The sequence below is a fragment of the Aristolochia californica genome, unplaced genomic scaffold (assembly GCF_029961685.1).
Source record: "Aristolochia californica isolate CCGP_79_NKW_82.1479 unplaced genomic scaffold, dmAriCali1.0.hap1 SCAF_12, whole genome shotgun sequence".
In the NCBI taxonomy this organism is placed as follows: domain Eukaryota; kingdom Viridiplantae; phylum Streptophyta; class Magnoliopsida; order Piperales; family Aristolochiaceae; genus Aristolochia; species Aristolochia californica.
The window spans coordinates 31,276,392-31,293,817 of NW_027181793.1; the positions used below are offsets into that span (position 1 = coordinate 31,276,392).

The 17,426-nt window shown below is 37.4% G+C and overlaps 2 protein-coding genes across 7 annotated transcripts; one reads left to right on the forward strand and one right to left on the reverse strand.

The window, feature by feature from the left end:
• Positions 1 to 1,021: 1,021 nt before the first annotated feature.
• On the forward strand, positions 1,022 to 4,184 carry LOC137945472 (plant cysteine oxidase 2). The gene is made up of 5 exons (XM_068791368.1): positions 1,022 to 1,483; positions 2,071 to 2,189; positions 2,287 to 2,446; positions 2,913 to 3,131; positions 3,796 to 4,184. Exons 1-5 carry the CDS (start codon positions 1,261 to 1,263, stop codon positions 3,921 to 3,923), a joined length of 849 nt encoding a protein of 282 aa, XP_068647469.1. The 5' UTR covers positions 1,022 to 1,260; the 3' UTR covers positions 3,924 to 4,184.
• Positions 3,941 to 17,354, reverse strand: LOC137945470 (uncharacterized). 6 transcript variants are annotated; one of them, XR_011110996.1, is made up of 11 exons: positions 17,086 to 17,354; positions 12,038 to 12,227; positions 11,569 to 11,666; positions 10,747 to 10,858; positions 10,077 to 10,294; positions 9,334 to 9,376; positions 8,277 to 8,530; positions 5,157 to 5,841; positions 4,559 to 4,761; positions 4,256 to 4,476; positions 3,941 to 4,004 (listed from the first exon to the last, which is right to left on the reverse strand). XR_011110996.1 is itself a non-coding variant. In XM_068791367.1 (8 exons), exons 1-8 carry the CDS (start codon positions 17,244 to 17,246, stop codon positions 5,457 to 5,459), a joined length of 1,461 nt encoding a protein of 486 aa, XP_068647468.1. In that variant the 5' UTR covers positions 17,247 to 17,354; the 3' UTR covers positions 4,771 to 5,456. The 6 variants fall into 6 exon arrangements, 1 of the variants encoding a protein (XP_068647468.1); XR_011110997.1 differs by lacking the exon at positions 3,941 to 4,004 and having other exon boundaries at positions 4,253 to 4,333; positions 4,410 to 4,467; XR_011110994.1 differs by lacking the exon at positions 3,941 to 4,004 and having other exon boundaries at positions 4,260 to 4,333; positions 4,410 to 4,476.
• Between the last annotated feature and the right edge of the window lie 72 nt (positions 17,355 to 17,426).

Sequence of the window (17,426 nt, forward strand, 5' to 3'; positions counted from 1 at the left end):
GAAATCTGATCTCAAGGATGTCATCTTTGAATTAAATCGCAGACATTACACCCTTCTTCATTATTCACACTAGGCCGCTCTAATGCTTCTCTCCCATGCCAACGGTCTGGGGGCTCCTTTCCGTTACCGTTCCAATTACATCATTCGCATCTTTTTCTTCTTCCCCATCCTTGTCGGAAATAAATAAGAAAATCATACCGACTTGGGTAAGATCGCAAATGTGAAACGAGTGCAGAAGCTGTCGAAGGCTCAGCAATCCTGGTGAACGTGTCGATGACTATAAGCATCTTGTTATGCTTTAAATATGCGCAGCAAATCGGTGCCAGAGGAAGCACCCCATGTTGCGGCATTAATTATATTGGTAAATCCGCTGTGCTTCAGCAGTAGTGCCTCAAAAAGTTTGCTCAGTTTCCTCTGTTTACTCATTTATTGCAACATCACAGCAGTAACGGGGAAAACTCATCTCTCTTCTACCACCATGTTACGTATATAAATACGAGACAGAAGCGGATTTATTGATTCCATCGTTCAATCAATTTTTAAGAAGAATTTGTTTTACCAACTAGGCCTGTTTTTTATGTTGTAATAAGCTTCTTAATCAGTTAATCTCCAAGTTTAAACTTCTTTCGTTTATAATCAAGTTAACCAGTTCACTCGCCCCTGCTCTGGTTATCCCAACTAAATGGCTGTACTGTGGACTGTAGAAGGCACAGTTTAGTACAAATTTCGATTTTGTTTATACGTAAAATAGAATTTTTTTTAGTGTTTGTTTATTTTGAGTATGTAATGTATAATTGTATTATGAGTATTTTTATTGGTATTTGGCTTTGAAAATTGAAAAGGGAGTGAAAAGAGGGGGAGTTGTTTGGTTTGGATGTATGGAGTTTGTAATTGATGGGATAAAATCCGCTGTTTGAGCAGCCCACGGAAAGGCGGAGAATGGCCCCTGGTTTTCACTTGCCTCGACTTATAATATTTCAGGAGAGGATGGTCCCTGGTTTTCACTCCCTCCATATTAATCTTTCTCTCACTCCTTCCATTTTAAGCCCCATCCTCAATATCGCCTTCAATATCCACTACAAACCGAATTTTTTTTGGACAACAATTCATTCAACCCCGCTCTTCATTTCCCCTGTTACCAGCCTGTCTCGTCCTGTACCCGGAGAGAGAGAGCACCAAAGATACTGCTGCTCCCTCTCTGTGTTCTCTCTCTTTCTGCTTTCTGTCAACTGGGTCTGCCTAGGGTTTCTTGTCATCTGGATGAGGATTGAAACGGCGGCGTTGATCGAAAAGAGAGGGCAAGAGGTGCGAGAATTGCCCAAAGAGAAGAATCACCGCTCCAAGAAGAACAGGAGGCGCTACAAGAAACCCATGTCCTCTGTTGTGCAGAAACTGTTTGATACCTGTAAAGAAGTCTTTGCCGATGGTGGAGCAGGGGTCGTTCCACCGGAGAAGGATGTCGAGCGCATCAAATTGGTTCTAGGTTCGTGCAAGGGTGATTTTGCTATGGTTGTTTGTGTGTTTTACCTAGGGTCTTGGTGTCTGTGTATGCTAGAGTTTGTTAATTCCATGGCCTAGAAGTCGGCACTTGCGTGTTTCAAGGTCCCCAGTAGTTGGCTTTGAATAAAGATTTTCTTACCTTGCTGTCGTTTCTCCTTATTACTCTGCGATTGTGATGATAAGCTAATGATATTGATCTCGTTTTCCGTCGGAATTTTTTCCTTTTTTCTAGTACTCTGATATCTTGTACACTTCTTTCGACAGGCGCGAATTTTTCTAAAGTTTTGATGTTTCAACCTCTGGCATGTTCTAGAGTTGGATTTATTTTGTCGTACATTGTGATGCTGCGGCAATTCTTCACACTCCGTGTTGTCTGTGATATGTTGCTGAATTCGAATTTTGTTTCTCGTATAATTACTAGAACAATGCCGTCTTTTTAAGCGTAGCTGAAACTGTTCCATATATGATCAGATATGATTTTTCAAGCATGACTACCCTGCTCATGGATTCATCTAATGCTGAAGTCTGGTCCGTTGTTTAAATTCTCATCATTTATGCTTCTTTTGATAGAAAGTATGAGCCCATCAGACGTCGGGCTGAACCAGGACATGCCATTTTTCAAGACACTTGAGACAGAAGGAGCCCCTCCAATTACATATCTACATCTTTACGAGTGCGACAAATTCTCGGTATAGTACATTCTGGAGATTTAAACTAGGAGTTTCGGATCAATCCAGGTGGAATTTTCTGAATTTGCATCTCAGCCCACTCGTCTTTGGCTTGCAGATGGGTATCTTTTGTTTGCCTCCAAGAGCAGTCATTCCTCTGCATAATCACCCAGGCATGACTGTTTTCAGCAAGATTTTATTTGGCTCCATGCACATCAGATCATTTGATTGGGCTGATATTCCTCAAAATACCAATCAGAAACTCAATCCCACATATTGTAAGTCCTTTGCTTCTTTCCCAATCTGTTGTGTGTTTGGCTTCTGTTGTTAATGAAACTATCTCTCTCTTTTTTTTCCTGAGTTTTACTTTGTTTTGGAAGGGATGATATGTGTCCCCATAAATAGCATAAACATAGGATCATTACCAAAAGATGATGGAATCAACCCTCAAGGGGCCTACTGCTCGAGTGAACTCGGACATTCGTCACTGTAAATTTTGGGTGACTAAGCTGTTATTAGTCAATGCACTGCCTATGGGTTTTCCCCACTTGAGCAGAGGTGGGAAGGATTACCCATTGAGGTCCAATGCTTGCATCAATCTGATTAAAATTTCAGAAGACTCCACTGAAACTTAATATGACAACATCTTACTCTATGACTGGCCTTGATTTTATTTTCTTTACCGAGTGTTCCCTTCCTTCTTAGCCCCACTACAGTGTCCTGAAATTTCTTAACATACGACAGTTCAGCCAGCTGGGGTGCGATTGGCGGAGTCGAAGAAAAATACAGTTTTCACTGCCCCTTGTGATACCTCAATACTTTACCCTGCAGCTGGCGGCAACATGCACCGGTTTACTGCCATCACTGCCTGTGCAGTATTGGATGTCGTAGGCCCACCCTATTCCGACTCAGAAGGCAGGCAGTGCATGTATTACCAGGAGTTTCCATATACGAGCTTCTCAGGTATGCTGGTTCACATATCTTTTTACATGTTACTATCTGTTTTGAACCCTAGAAAAGAAAATGAGAATTTAATCAGGCAATAACGACCTCCGTTTTGAGCCCTTCTTTTTTAGTTCATAGACAATGTTCAAGTGGGAACTTCCTTAAATGTGTTTTACCTTAAAATCGTGTGTAATTTAAAGAAATAGTAAAATTTTACGCAGGATGATTTAAATTGAATTTAGTTGTGACATGTTAATGGCAGGAACTTGAGAATTCGTTCTTCCTTGCTATTCCTCTCTATTCCTCAAATGTTGGAAACACTTGTGGGAGGCAACTTTTTCATATCTTTCTCATGTTACCCATCACTAAAGTTGCTCTTCACTGTTACTGGCAAAAATGGAAGTGTTGCTGTGATTATGTTTCCATTTCATGATATGGTTGCATCCTCCAACTTATAAATCATTAATCTGGAATCCGGAAGAACAGTTTGGGTCAGTTCTTCTGAGGCAGTAGGCTTTGACAAGTGACATGCCTCCACTTTTATCTATCTGGAGCTAGGAAAACTGGTTTGATAGAATACAAGGAAAAACTTGTTACTTGTTGTGTCTACTACTATATAATGCCTCTGATTCATGAGCTCCATTAACGCGGTTCGTGCTGCTCTCTATGCATATATTCACAGGTGATGCTAGCTTTGCGCCTGTCGACAATGAGAAAGAGGGATACGCCTGGTTGGAAGAGAAGGACAAGCCTGATAATTTCTTTGTTGTAGGGGCCCCTTACGGAGGCCCCAAAATCACAACCCAATGATAGGAAAAACAATGGGAGGGGGTGGTGGAAATGAAATTGCTTCCCTTGCTCTCTTATGCACCAACAAATCTTTCTTTACTCCTTCCATGTACATACACAGAGAAAGAAGAAGAAAATGCATGAGAAACAAAGGCAATTTCTGTCTGAATTTTTTCTCTTTTTTATTTTTTTTATTTTGTCAAATATCTTCCTTCCTAGCGCAGTCTATACAGGTCTTTTGTCTTTATTTTTTATCTATAGAGAAATTGTTGTACCTTCTGATATTCCTCTGTTACTTACACGTGATAACAATAACAACAATAATAAACAAAGAGTGGATCAGTATCACTTACCCCGTTGCCCTCCCTCCTATACGGCACAGGGAACTGAATTTTGATGTTGGCAATCTTGTTGGGAGGTGTTAAACTTGTCTATCACACTGAATATTTTAGTTGATTTGAAATTTCCGATGAAAAAGCCTGTATAAATGCAACCATTGAGACTCACCGGTTTGTTGGCCGGATTTGATCTCTTTCGATTCTGCAGAGTGGAAAATCGAGCCCCACTTTTGACTCTAAAAAGGAAATCATGAATTCTACTGCATCAATGAAGATTGAAATATTAAAAGAGTTTTACTATCTGCACATGACACGTACCGTAGGTGAGAAGCGAGTAGTAGTCTCCTCCATTTTTTATCGTCGTCTGCTTCTCCGACATTCTCAAAGTCTTGCTCTAATAAACTCGGTTTTGAATCATGAAGTTGTTTTATAGTTGTTATGAAGTCCAAAGAATACCATTTCATACCACTACCAAGTCACATAACATCGAAATATAAACAATAAGTCTAATTATATGCCATCTGCAAAAATAGAAGAACATAGTCTCAAGTATAATTCCAGTATATTTGTTTCGATAATACAAAAATCTCAAGACTAACTCCTTTCAAGGAAGATAATGGTGGCCTAGTAATTCCAACACTTCTAAATGTCCAATCCAAAGAGTTGACACAATGAATGACACAACTCAACGAAATACAAAAAAAAATGATCCTTCAAGTAATCATACCCAATGTCTTTTAATTATAGCTAAAACAAAGGTTTATGCATTCATTACACATAACCATTTCCTTCTTTTTCTTGCATTAATTTATCAGGGTTTTTTTAATTAATTTTACAGTTTTGTAATATCTTTTAATAATATTTTAGATCATGAGAATATGTTTATGTTTATCTTGATTGAAATTTGGAGACATACCCTGACAGCGAAGAAGATAACCTTAGCAACCAATCTCATCGATCTTGCAAAGATAAATTTCTGTTGGTACATCCATCCCGGTGCGCTTACTTTCTAGCTATGGCCTACGGTGGTTCTTCACTTCTGGTTTCCCGCCCTCTGTGCCACTCATTCTCCGTAGCCAAGATACTGCATGAAATTTCTCCAAAGTGAACTGCGAAACTTCAGCTTCTCATGGTTAGGAAGGCATTCCAACTTATCCTATATCAAATCTTGCTTCTGCCATAAATAAGAACTCCTGTTTAGCTAGGCATCAAGCAGTTAGTCATCTGAGTCAGAATATGAAGTTGGCTGCCAAAATCTGGAAGATTGATTACAACCACCGGAGGAAAGTTGACAAGAAGATTGAGTGAAATCCCTGTAGAACGTGAGGCCTGGTCCACTGCTAGTAACTATGCGATAACCATCCACAGCCATGGCAGACAATCCACCAACATTTCCCATGTCCGTTGAAGCAGAGCAGATCAAAGAGTTGGTGTGCAAACCTGTGTCGGTCTCCCAAACCCTGACAAAAGAATCGCTTGGCCCTCCAGTAACAATTTTGTATGGATCCATTCGTACCTGGGTAACATGACCAACGTGACCATCCAAATCAGCTATTGGCTCTGGTTTCTCATCGTTTTTCCTAATATCCCATAGCATTGCTCTGCAAATTATCAACATTTGCATCCATTAATAGGAAATACGTTGTAACAATGAAGAGAGATTTAGTATTGAAACTTGTACAAGATAAAACCTCAAAGCAAGTTCCAATAAGATATAAGAAGGCCAAGTCAAATACTTGAGCACAACAAGAAAGTTCCAATTACTGCATGAGATAAAAAGGCTATTGGAATTTATAGGAAGCAAAAAATGGGAACAATTACCTATTTAGAATGCAATCAATTATAAAATCACATCCATGTCCTTCACAGGCCATGACCGCCAAGAATCTAGTGTCTAAGAAAAAATACTTTCCAATCAAGTTAGAGCATATAGTTTCAGCTTCTTATAAAATTAGTCTTCATATGGCTTCAATGACTTCAAAATTTGCGACTTTTGCTGTCTTCAGCTTTTAAACTTACACTTTAACTTCAAAATTTTCATCTTTTATTCTCCCCTTTGGAAATTCTTCATTACAAGTCCATAAAATTTTTTTTATCACAACTCATAGAATTCTTCATGGTCTTAAGACTGAAAAAGAAAGAACATTGTTCAATTTCAAAGGAGAAGAATTCCAATTTTAGGACATGGAATAGAGACTACTCCCTATTTCATGGGTGGTTAAAAGAAATCACCACTTACTTGAAGAAAAAAATACTTGACTCAAACTGGATGTTGGACGTACTCCTGATCTTTGTAAATAAAGTGACAAAAAAATAAAAAATTTAAGAATTACTAGAGATTTAACAGCCTACACTTGTAAAAAAATGACTCATTACTCAAGAGAACAATCGACTAGTTGGACACCAAGGGATAAAAAGAATAAATTTCTCAAAGAGAAGGATCTAACTATAAAAATTGACCAAAAATTTAAAGACAGAGAAGGCAATAGAATCTGACCATGACAAATTCCCATCAAAAGAAACATAAAAGAAAAATGATTAATGGGGTAAACATCAACCACTAGACTTTCATGATAAACTGCACAATAATATGACGTGTGGAGTTTTCTGTTCGGACAAGATCTGGCCCTTCCTGTAAAAGTCACACCCAAAGCAGGATCACAGTTGAGTTGATCCAATCAAGAACAGCGAGCCAGCAGCCAAGACTGTCCAACCTCCTCTTTGTTGTCAGCCCCGTACAGAACAAAACATGTGCTACCAACAAGCTTGGGATACTGGATATCTTACAATTGGGATGAGAAACATCATGTTGCAAACACAGACTCCCTTTGGGTTTGAGTTGCTTGCTCTCCATGTTTACCGAAATCCCAAATTGAGCTTGAACAACAATCACTCACAATCCACGAAAGCCTTCAAATTCTGAATCCAAGGTTATAATTCAGCCCAATTTCTCATAAAAAAACAACCTCCACTGGTCACCAAAAATCACATTTTTTTAAAGCAATCAATTCTGTTCCGAAGTTTTTTGACCAAATGTACAATTATGCTTAGCATAAACAAAAACCAAACGTCACCATTGTTTCCAGTTTCAGCCCTCGAATTCAACCTTCATGTGCATCTACACCCTCTACATGTGTATCTACCTCCAGATTACTAATGAAAACTCCAGATTGCATAGAAAAATTCTACATCGGCACAAGAAATAATGGAACACAGAAATTAAACAAATGATAGAGAAAAAACCCCCTACAAAACTAAAACATCAAAGAATAAAAAAAGGAACACACTACCTCTGTGAGTTCATGTTGTCAACTCAAAAACCCTGCTTCGATACCATGTTGAAATTTGCAGGAAGAAAAGAGTGGGAGAGATCAGGGTCTTCTGACTGCTCTCCCCTATTTATAATGTAAAAAATTATCAAAATTACATCCATGTCCCTGCAAGCCGTGAACCCTAGGAATCTACTTCCTAAGGGAAAATATTTTTCAGGAAAACAATTAAAACCTAATAATATCTTCCAACAAAAGTAGACAGTCAATAGGATATAACACATTTAAGAAAACAAAGATCCACATTACCTCCAATTTGGGAAAGAAACTACCAAACTACCCCACACAAAATAATTATCAAGAATCAAGCTAACAAATTCTATACGAACAAACTTAATAGTGTTTTTGAGTCTGAGAATTGGAATTGGGGCCCAAAGGAAACTTGGGCATTTATTACATACTACAACGGCTCAAAGTTTGCAAGGTATATTAAACTAACAACTTCTACACCAACAAACTTAACAGTGTTCTTGAGTCGGAGAGGATCAAGTAACATCATATTAGCACTCTGTCTCAAGAACAGGTACATTTGAAATGTTACTGTCAATAAATAACTTGCATTTGCTCTTTTGAGTTCCTTATTTTTGGATGATTGCTCATTTTGAGTTCCTTATTTGAAGGATCCAGCAAGTTTTGCTATAAGATTATAATGAACTTAAAAAATTAAAACAGAAGAACCATGAAGGGAAGTTATCTGGTATCCATACTTATCCTTTCCACCGGTGCAAATCAAGTGCTTGGATGACAAAAACTCAAGTGAGTACAGTTTTGGCTCATGAACGGCTACTGTAGCAACTTTTCTCATTGTTCTGAAGTCAATGACTACAACAGAGGACCCGGCAGCAACAAAAGACAACATTTCATGGCATTTCATTCCAACAGGATCTCGGTTGATACAAGCCATCCCCACACACTGTGAAGAGCGAGAAGCAGATGATGCATTTGTGTCCCAGACACGCACCTAGTTTACCAGAAAATGAACATGAATCCTGGAGTAACACAACAACACAAGAAAAATAAAATAGCTAACAAACACTTGAAGAAATTTTTTCTGTTGAGAATGTTTGAAAGGCATTAGAGGTTTTCCTTCAGCATTATTAACTCATATGAAAATCAACATATATATGGTTCTACTCCGCAAAATACAACAAGCTGTTTTTTTTCATCCTAATTTTCTAGAATGGTTACTGCTCAGAAAAACAACCTTCTCATTTATCCATTAAGACAAGTTATCTTGAGCACTTCAAACAGCAGATTAACAATAACATAGCCAACAACACATGAGATCTAGTCAAGTAGGGTGCAGTTGAACATTATATTCCAAATGACTCAGAATCAAGAACAAGTACTGTTTAATTTCTCCATTCAATAAAATCAATGGATGCAACCAACCTAACAAATACAAGAGAAGAAAAAACCGAAAGCATTTAATGTTTTAAAATCTTAGCCAAAAATGTGAATCAAATTGAACTTTTTTACTCATTAAGAATTTAAGATTATTGAGGAGCTAAATATTCTCCCCAGATATTCAACATACATATCCAATATTATGTACACATGCTACCAAAAAATAAGAAGAAAAAAATTAGATGGAAAACTGTGCTGTGGAACTTTAAAATAGGCATGGTATACTATAAGAGCCTCCTCTAATTGAGTTTATTTTAGCAAATCAGGTAGAAAGAAAGAATGCTGCAACAAAGTAGAGAAATTTGAATAGTAACTTGAGCAAAATCTCATTTGTAGAGGTCATTGAAGTTCACATACCTTTGCATCTTTTGAAACACTGACCAGACGAGAAGAACTATACCTGGAACATGGTTATACAATGTTAAGAATGCTATAAAATCAGTAAATGCCACTTGAGTGTAACAGTGAATAGCACTCATCAACTGGTTCTATTCTTAACACTAAAGATGAGAAGGTACAGAATTGAACTTCTGAAAAAATTCATAGATATGAGGATAAAAAAAAAAAAAAAAAAAAATTTGGATGTCTGCCATATTGATATTCACTAAGCATCATTTGTTCCAAGTGCAGGACCCTTCTGATATTCACTGCCAATGGATGCCAAATGTTCAACATACACAAGGATCTTTTGATGTAGTGAACTATTCAAGAGCAGATTTGAAATATAAATAAAAAATAGTACTCAGCAAATTCCAAATGGCAACAAACGACAGGTTGTAGTTCCAAAGAAGTGACTAATCCTGAGGAGTTCTGCTTGTGAAGCTTCAACATCTTGAGCTGAGTTGATTTCAATACTGAGGCATGTAAAGTGCATTCTTAAGAAAATAGTTAGCACATTTTCTTTTTGAATCAGTGGAAGAAATTTACACTAGCAGAAGAAATATGAATCAAGATGTCTGACATAGAAGACAATTATACAAACAGAGCGGCATCCAAAACTCTGCCAACACGAACTGAATTTTCTCAACATTACACTTGCAATACTCTGTCAATAAAATGAGAAGCCTCATTTTCAAAGAAGAAGAAGAAGAAGCTCATACCCAGCAACTGACAACAAGGTGACCTTTTTCTCATGCCCATAAAATGTTGTTCTTAAAGTATGGTGACCACGCTTCCTGCTGGAGCTAAGGGACCAAAGGCAGACAGTACCATCCTCACCTCCACTTGCAAGTACTTTCCCACTACCATCTTCTACCAGTTTATCCACAAGGGTGCTCACTGGACCATTATGGCCCCGAAAACATCGTTGAGACTGACCCTAAAAGTTTATCCCCATGGTCAACTTAAGTACTCAAACACATTTTGCAAGATAAGTAAAAGTAACCAATGTGAACATCACTTTGAGTAGTTTACTTGTTTCAATCAAGAACAAAACAACCGGAAGATTTTGATGACAACAAATCCAAGAGTGCATAGGGTGGCAAACCTCACAGGGGGGCTCAAATTACCCAGAATAAGTTCAGCAGCAAAGCAGTGGCAAGACAGACATTGATAAAATGAAAATGGAAACTAGAATGTGGTAGTATTGGGATGAACAGTGTTGGATTTCAAATTGATGTGAAATTTCAGAGGCTTGCAGCATATAGGTAGAATGGTCTCACTACTTGAATGGTCAGTAAGAGAAAATAGGAAACACAGAGCAATGACTGAGCAATCAATAGTTTGATATAATTTATTAGTCAAAAGACTACAATATGTATTCATCTTTACCAGTACCTTCCACCAAAGTCGAATTGTGTGGTCACTGCTGGCTGTTACTAAAATATTATCTTCATTTTGAGCATCGTTTCGGAACAATGATGTGTTTTTGAGGGGAAACTGCCTGCAGATAACAAACACATCAACTGCAATAGGATGTCAAGATGGCTTCTAAAAGATGTTCAGCCAGAGATGCTAAGGCAATTAACTTTCCAAAAAGAAATCAAAGGCCATAAACTTCCATTTAAAGCTTGAAATGCCGATCAGGCTAGCATAACCAAATAAACAAATCTTAAAGACCTAAAAATATTTTACTAAATATGGAGACTAATTGGATCCTTCAAAAAATAAGATAAGCACCAACGGTTGCTCATATAATAATAAGCACAGGAAACAATAATTAGTGAGATCAAAGATCTTGAGTTTATTAGTTGGCAGAAGAGGTTTCCTAAGTGGCTAATCATTTTGGGATGGGCCTTGGACCCAATTTAATAATTATTAACTCACAAAGTTATGCAGCCAGCCCATACCAAAGAATTAGGATTTTCCTTTTATTTTCCACTTTTGTTTTATCTTCACATCTAGCAACTCAAGACCACAAATTTTTTCCTTCAGCAGTCCAGAACCTTAACAATTGCTGCTTCTATTTGCATTATCTTTATAGACCTGCCAAATGATATTCAATGTTCAACCTAATAAGTCAGTCAACATGCCAGCTGCTAGTCATTTGTTCCTTTCTGGAATTGTCAACTGTAACCCTCTGGAAAAAAATAGTACAGGACAAACAGACTAGTTTGCACTGATAAAAACATGGATCAAAAGTGAAAATATTACCTCATACAAGTTATTCTTGCATTATGACCTCCCAAAGCTTCAGAAGAATACTCTCCTATTGAACAAGTATCAATCTTCAGGACTTGTATGGCTGACCCCTGTAAAGAAGGAAAGACAAAGTAAATAGGATATTTATGCTTCTTTAACAGTCAAGAAGCCATCCATGCTAGTAAATCCCCTAGAACAAAATACTAGCCATTCCAGTGCCCCTATCAAATCATCCAAAATTATTTTATCATCCAAAGACATCAAATTTGATGGGAGAAACACTCCCATTGTTCACATAAAATAAATATATAAATAAATCCCATTGTGAGTAAACTTCATTTTTAAGCGCCTCCTCCATGTGAAAGGCAAAATAATGGAAAAAGAAAATTTTAGCATTAACAACTTAAAGAAAGTGTACCGGCTGAGTTTCAGTCACATAAAAGGGTTGAACAAGAATCTTTCATCGTTTCAAAATATATACCTGAGCAAGAACAATATTTGATTTGTCAAACAGTAAATGGCTGGAAAGAGCAGGAGCCATCACAAACACTTTGGTCAAAGGATCAGAAAATTTGAACTGCTGCAATGCAATGTGTCTTGCAACATATGCTTCCCTGACACCAAAAATTTGAGATAAACCCAAAGATGTATATTGTTGAGGCCAGTGATCCCTGTATGGTTCACCAGAAACACCAAGGTTATAGCAATTGCAAGGCACCAAATAACTTGCATCAATTTCTATAGATGGGTTGTGAACTTCTCACTCCTTCACAAAGTAAAATAAAAGGATAAGAAACCTGGAATAAGAAGTTTCCTCTAAAGAGAAAAACAGAACTCTTGTACATAACAACCTAATTTGTCAGCTTCTCTTCTTCCTTATTAAAAACTTGAGTCCGTTGATTAGGAAACTCTAAATGGTTAATTGGCAAATGCCTGAAATATGTTACAATGCCTTATACACCTGCATTTTTATTCTTGATAACAGAGAAGAAAACTGTTATTCCACAAAACAAAATAAATAAAACACTAAGTACACAAGGTTAAGAAGAATGTTGGGTTGAGCCCTGTTCCATCCAAAATGACTAGCCACTTCGGAGGCATATGCTCAACTTAATAACCCAATACTATTTCTTAACACTTTTCAATGTGATTTTTTTTTTTCACTTAACACTTCTCACATTCAGGCTTACACATAATAGGCTTGAGCCTTGGGCACAAGCTCCCAACGGAGCACATACCACATAGACTTACCTTATGGATTCAAACACAAATAACCTGGGTCACCTCATCGCCCACAACACACAATTAACCTAAGGAGCACAAACTGGGCATTGTCCCACGCACACCTTTTTTTTATACCATTGTTGGTTTGAGTTGGGTTGTATCCCCAAATGACTAACCACTTTAAGAGACTTATTGCTCAACCTTATAATGCAATGTTATTTCTTAACACTTTTCAATGTGAAACTTCTTTCCAACTCAACATTTTATTTTTATTTTGAGTATCAAAGACAAACATTGGCGTTAGACATTCACAAAAACCTTTCGGTAGATCAAGTTTCCAAACTTTTCTCTGCGTATTGAAGTAGTACCTCCTTTTCTACATCTTCAATGGTAGTGGTAGCCGAAGTTGGCATTGTTGTGTCATTTTGAGATCAGCGAAAATGACTGCTCATCCCCTTGAATTAGGATGTACAGTACCCTCCCCTTGAATTGGGGAGGTAGAACCACCATCTAAAATGACTGATGATATGACAAAGAAGGACTAATAGATTGAGAAAAGGACTTCATACCTGACAAGTGAGAAAAGGCTCCTAAATCCATGATCCAGGAAGGAAAGTGGGATACATGTAGTGTCGGCATACCTGTGCTAACCATTGTGGCACTTGTTGAGGTAGAAGTATAGAAAAGTGTAATAAGGGCAATAACAATAGTAGTACAGGTCAATTAACCAAGTCTCTGAAGTAGTTGCTGAATTTCTTCCTGACGAACCCGGATAAGGGGATGGCTCAAGACTAGTCACAGTAGAGTTAGCCCAAACTAGCTTCCCAAATTTCTCCTAATATTTATAGAAGAAATAATCAGTCCTTCCACAGTGGATGCATTTCCTATACCCTCGATAACTACCCTCGTCCACATCCTCTACCATAACTCCCATGACCTTGGTTCTCAACCTTATCATAAGATGACTAAAGGTTGAGAGCCGTAGCATTAGAAGACCGTGCATTTTTCTCATTCTTACTTGTCACTACCTTCTACAAGTATAACTCGGTTAAATGCCTGTTCCAGTGTAGTCACGTCATTATTGCTAATAATTGAGCCCTTATTGCATTATACTCTAAACCCAGACCATTAAGGAAGCAGCCACTTGAATCTAATTTTTCTCCTGCATAATATCTTCAGCATTCGTAGTAAAGAGATAAAAGGTGATTATTGCCTGAAGTGAACCCCTCATTTTAGTAGAGTAATCGGTCATTGACCAGTCACCCCTCTTCAAATTAAAATATCAGGCATAAAGCTCATATATATAAAATAAATTACTCTCCTAGGATAGAATTGACGACAAAGTATTTCACATCTCTTTTACTATTCCCACAACTCAAAATCTGATTACTGAACATTGGTTCCATACTGTTAACTAACCAAGTTATAACTTTGTTGTCTTCTGCCTCCCAATCTTTAGAGATGGGAGTAGGTGGATCATCTTTAATGTACTTTGCCTTCCATTTGATCTTAAAAAACATAAGAACTGAATGAGACCAGTTCACATAATTTGCCCCATTTAGCTCAATGGAAGTAATCTGTATAGAGCCAAAACCTTTACTGTCTAAGCCCTCAAATTATCTAACGACAACAACTTGTTTGCCAGAATCCGTCATTTAAGTAGGTGTTCTCAAGAAGCTCCAAACTCACTGCAACAATACTTCTAATTCCTCAAAATGGTCATGTTGGCCCCACACTCAAAATTAGGGTTAGGGAAAATAACCCAATGTGCACCAACCACCAAAATATGCACTCAAATCAATATACGCCACAAAAAACACCACAAGTAGGCTGATGTCAGCCAATTGAAGGATGACACAAGCCAGGAGACATTAATAGGGGTTCGCACAAAGTTAAAATCAGTAAATCTCAACTCAATAAACCCTCATGGAGCAGTAATTAGGTACGAAACTGTTCAATCTGCAGTATTAGCCATCAACCAAATGGTTATGGTAGTAGAAAAGGAAAAAAACAGAACTTTTACCCAACCAGTAGCAAATCGAGTAAATACCTTTCTCTAGATGTGAGAAATCTGTAGAAACATCTGAGATTATTGAGAAGGGACTCCCAAAAACAAGGATCACAGTTTTGATACCATGAAAAAGGATGAGATTAAGAAGAAATAGAAGAGAGAGAGAAAAGAGGGAAGAGAGGAGAGAAGTTGGAGAAGCAGCAATTGAAGGCTGCTTTTGGATTTGGTTTCTAAACTCAAGCCTAATCCTCCTTTTATACCACTTAAGTGAGCAATTACCAAAATGGCCTTCTACCAGAATTTCAACAGAAATAATTTGGAAGCCATATAGAAATTAAAGGTGACATCACCATAAAAGAGACCTTTAAGCAAGACTTGGAACAAGTAACTTCCTTGAAATTTCCTTTAAAATCATGAAATCTGCATCAAAACTTAAGATTTGTTAACAGAAAAAAAATGCAATTTCCGTGCTTTGACACTGTTATCTTAGTAGAGATTAAGGCTTCATGGCTTGGAAAAGGAAGACAAATCACAGACAATGGATCATAGAAGAACAATGGAAGAGGAAGGCTCAGACATAAGAGAGGACAAAAGACAACAAGGGAGAGAAGAAAAGAGAAGAAGAAGACCGAATGGGTCAAAGGAGTGGAGCTTATGATTGTGCACTAACCTACTTCTAAATGCAGCCATATTGACTGACCAACTAATACACATGAATTAAAAATATCCTCCTACTACTAGAATTGTCCTAACTATAAAAGGTAGTAATGTAGTGTTCTCGCAGAGTAGTTGTTGCATCAAAACAGAACCGTGCACAGGACTGCATCCTTCCCACTTACTGCAAAATTATCTTCTATGATGCAAGTTGGAAGGAAAGATTAGGGACAGAAAAAAGGAATTATCTAGATCTTCTTTTTGTCACGAAAATTCCTAAAAAAGTGAATTTTAACACTCCCCCTGATAAGTAGTTATTCTTCATGGCTTTTAGAATCAGACAATTTTGGGCAGACGTCCATGTACATGACCTATTCTAATACCATGTTAAAGTTAGATCCATATATATCAAAAACTGATTTACCGGAGTTAGGATGCCTCTTCATAATAATAAACACAGTACTTTTCTAACCCCAATGTTCATGTGTGACTGTTTTTAAGAGACCCACAGGTTGATGGATCAGATCTGCTCTGATACCATGTAAATAAGAAGATCATACAATAAAACAAAGAAGAAAATGAAGTACCTGTCATGAAAAGTAGACCTTCACAAAGAGAAAAAAAAAACTCTCCAACAGAAGACTAATTAGTCAACATCTCATCTTCTTTTATCAATAACTTAAATTGTTGGTTTTCAAAAATCTAAAAACCTCGTCTTCATTACATAGAACTACCCTCTCAGTTTATCTGATAAATATGTCCTCATACAAGAAATAATAAAACTCGAAGATGGAATGTTAATTTGATCTCCTTTTCAAAAAAAATGTTAATTTGATCTCAAAGTCCCAAGCTACAAGTTCAGATTTTCCTTTACACTTTCTTCATGTAGTTTAGAGATTGATTGACTGGATATATATCTTTCAAGTCTCAGCACGCCAAAGAAGGTGGACTTAATAAGGGAACTTCAATCCTAAGGCTAAAAGATCAAAGGGAAGATAAATTTCACCTTTGTGGTCAATTGCACGCTTCTGATAAGCTTCATTTTAAACATCACAAACTCGGGCATAACAGGATTGGAGAACAGATGAATAGGTCACTTTTATTTATAGAAAAAAGTTAGTAGATAACTGCTTCTGGAGCTGAGCAGAAGTTTGGAGTTGTTTCAGTCGTAAAGTTAAGTAGAAGAAATTATGGACAGCAGTAGAAGATGATCAGTGAAGTCTTTCGTTCGTTTCCTGGATCCTGATTGCAACCCCACAAAAAGTTGTCTTTAGCGTTTTGCTTTGTGCAGATTTCCGAATATTATAATTCACACTTTCCGATTCAGGTTTTTGGATAAATAGTGATTATTGCGTAGAAAAATAATCTCAGTCTAAATACAAACAACGTCGATAAAGTCATGAAAATTTAGACAGATATAATATATATATATAGATATATATATATCCATCCAACAAGGTAGAACATTTTTTTCCTGAATGAACTTTATACTTCACATATTTCGAAACTTTTTTAGAAAAAAGTTCATTAGTTGAAGCATAAGAAAATATTCTACTCCGAAGTCCGTGCGTCCGACATACAGTAAAGCAAGAAAAATGAAGTGCAAAACGTGTGAATAAAGTAATAACTCAAAGAGGAACCTGAACCAACGACGCCAGACGGAGTCGGAATAGGCTACATCGCGGAAATATTTGCAGGAGATGGCCATGTTAGAGAGATCACGAAGACTCAATCTGTTAGCACACTGGACCAGCGCATCGGCGTCCAGATCCAGGGCAGGGCAGGAATTCCCATGCTCCATCTTCCACTGTCCAAACCCTTAACCTATAAGGAGTGCCAGACATGCAAGATGCACATCACGCTCAAGAAAGGGTTCCTCTTTTTCTCACTGAAGCCAGTAGTACTAGAATTCTCTCTCCATCTGTTTCGTGTAGTAACGAAGAGAATCTTGCCGAATTTGGCTGACAGAGATTCTCACACG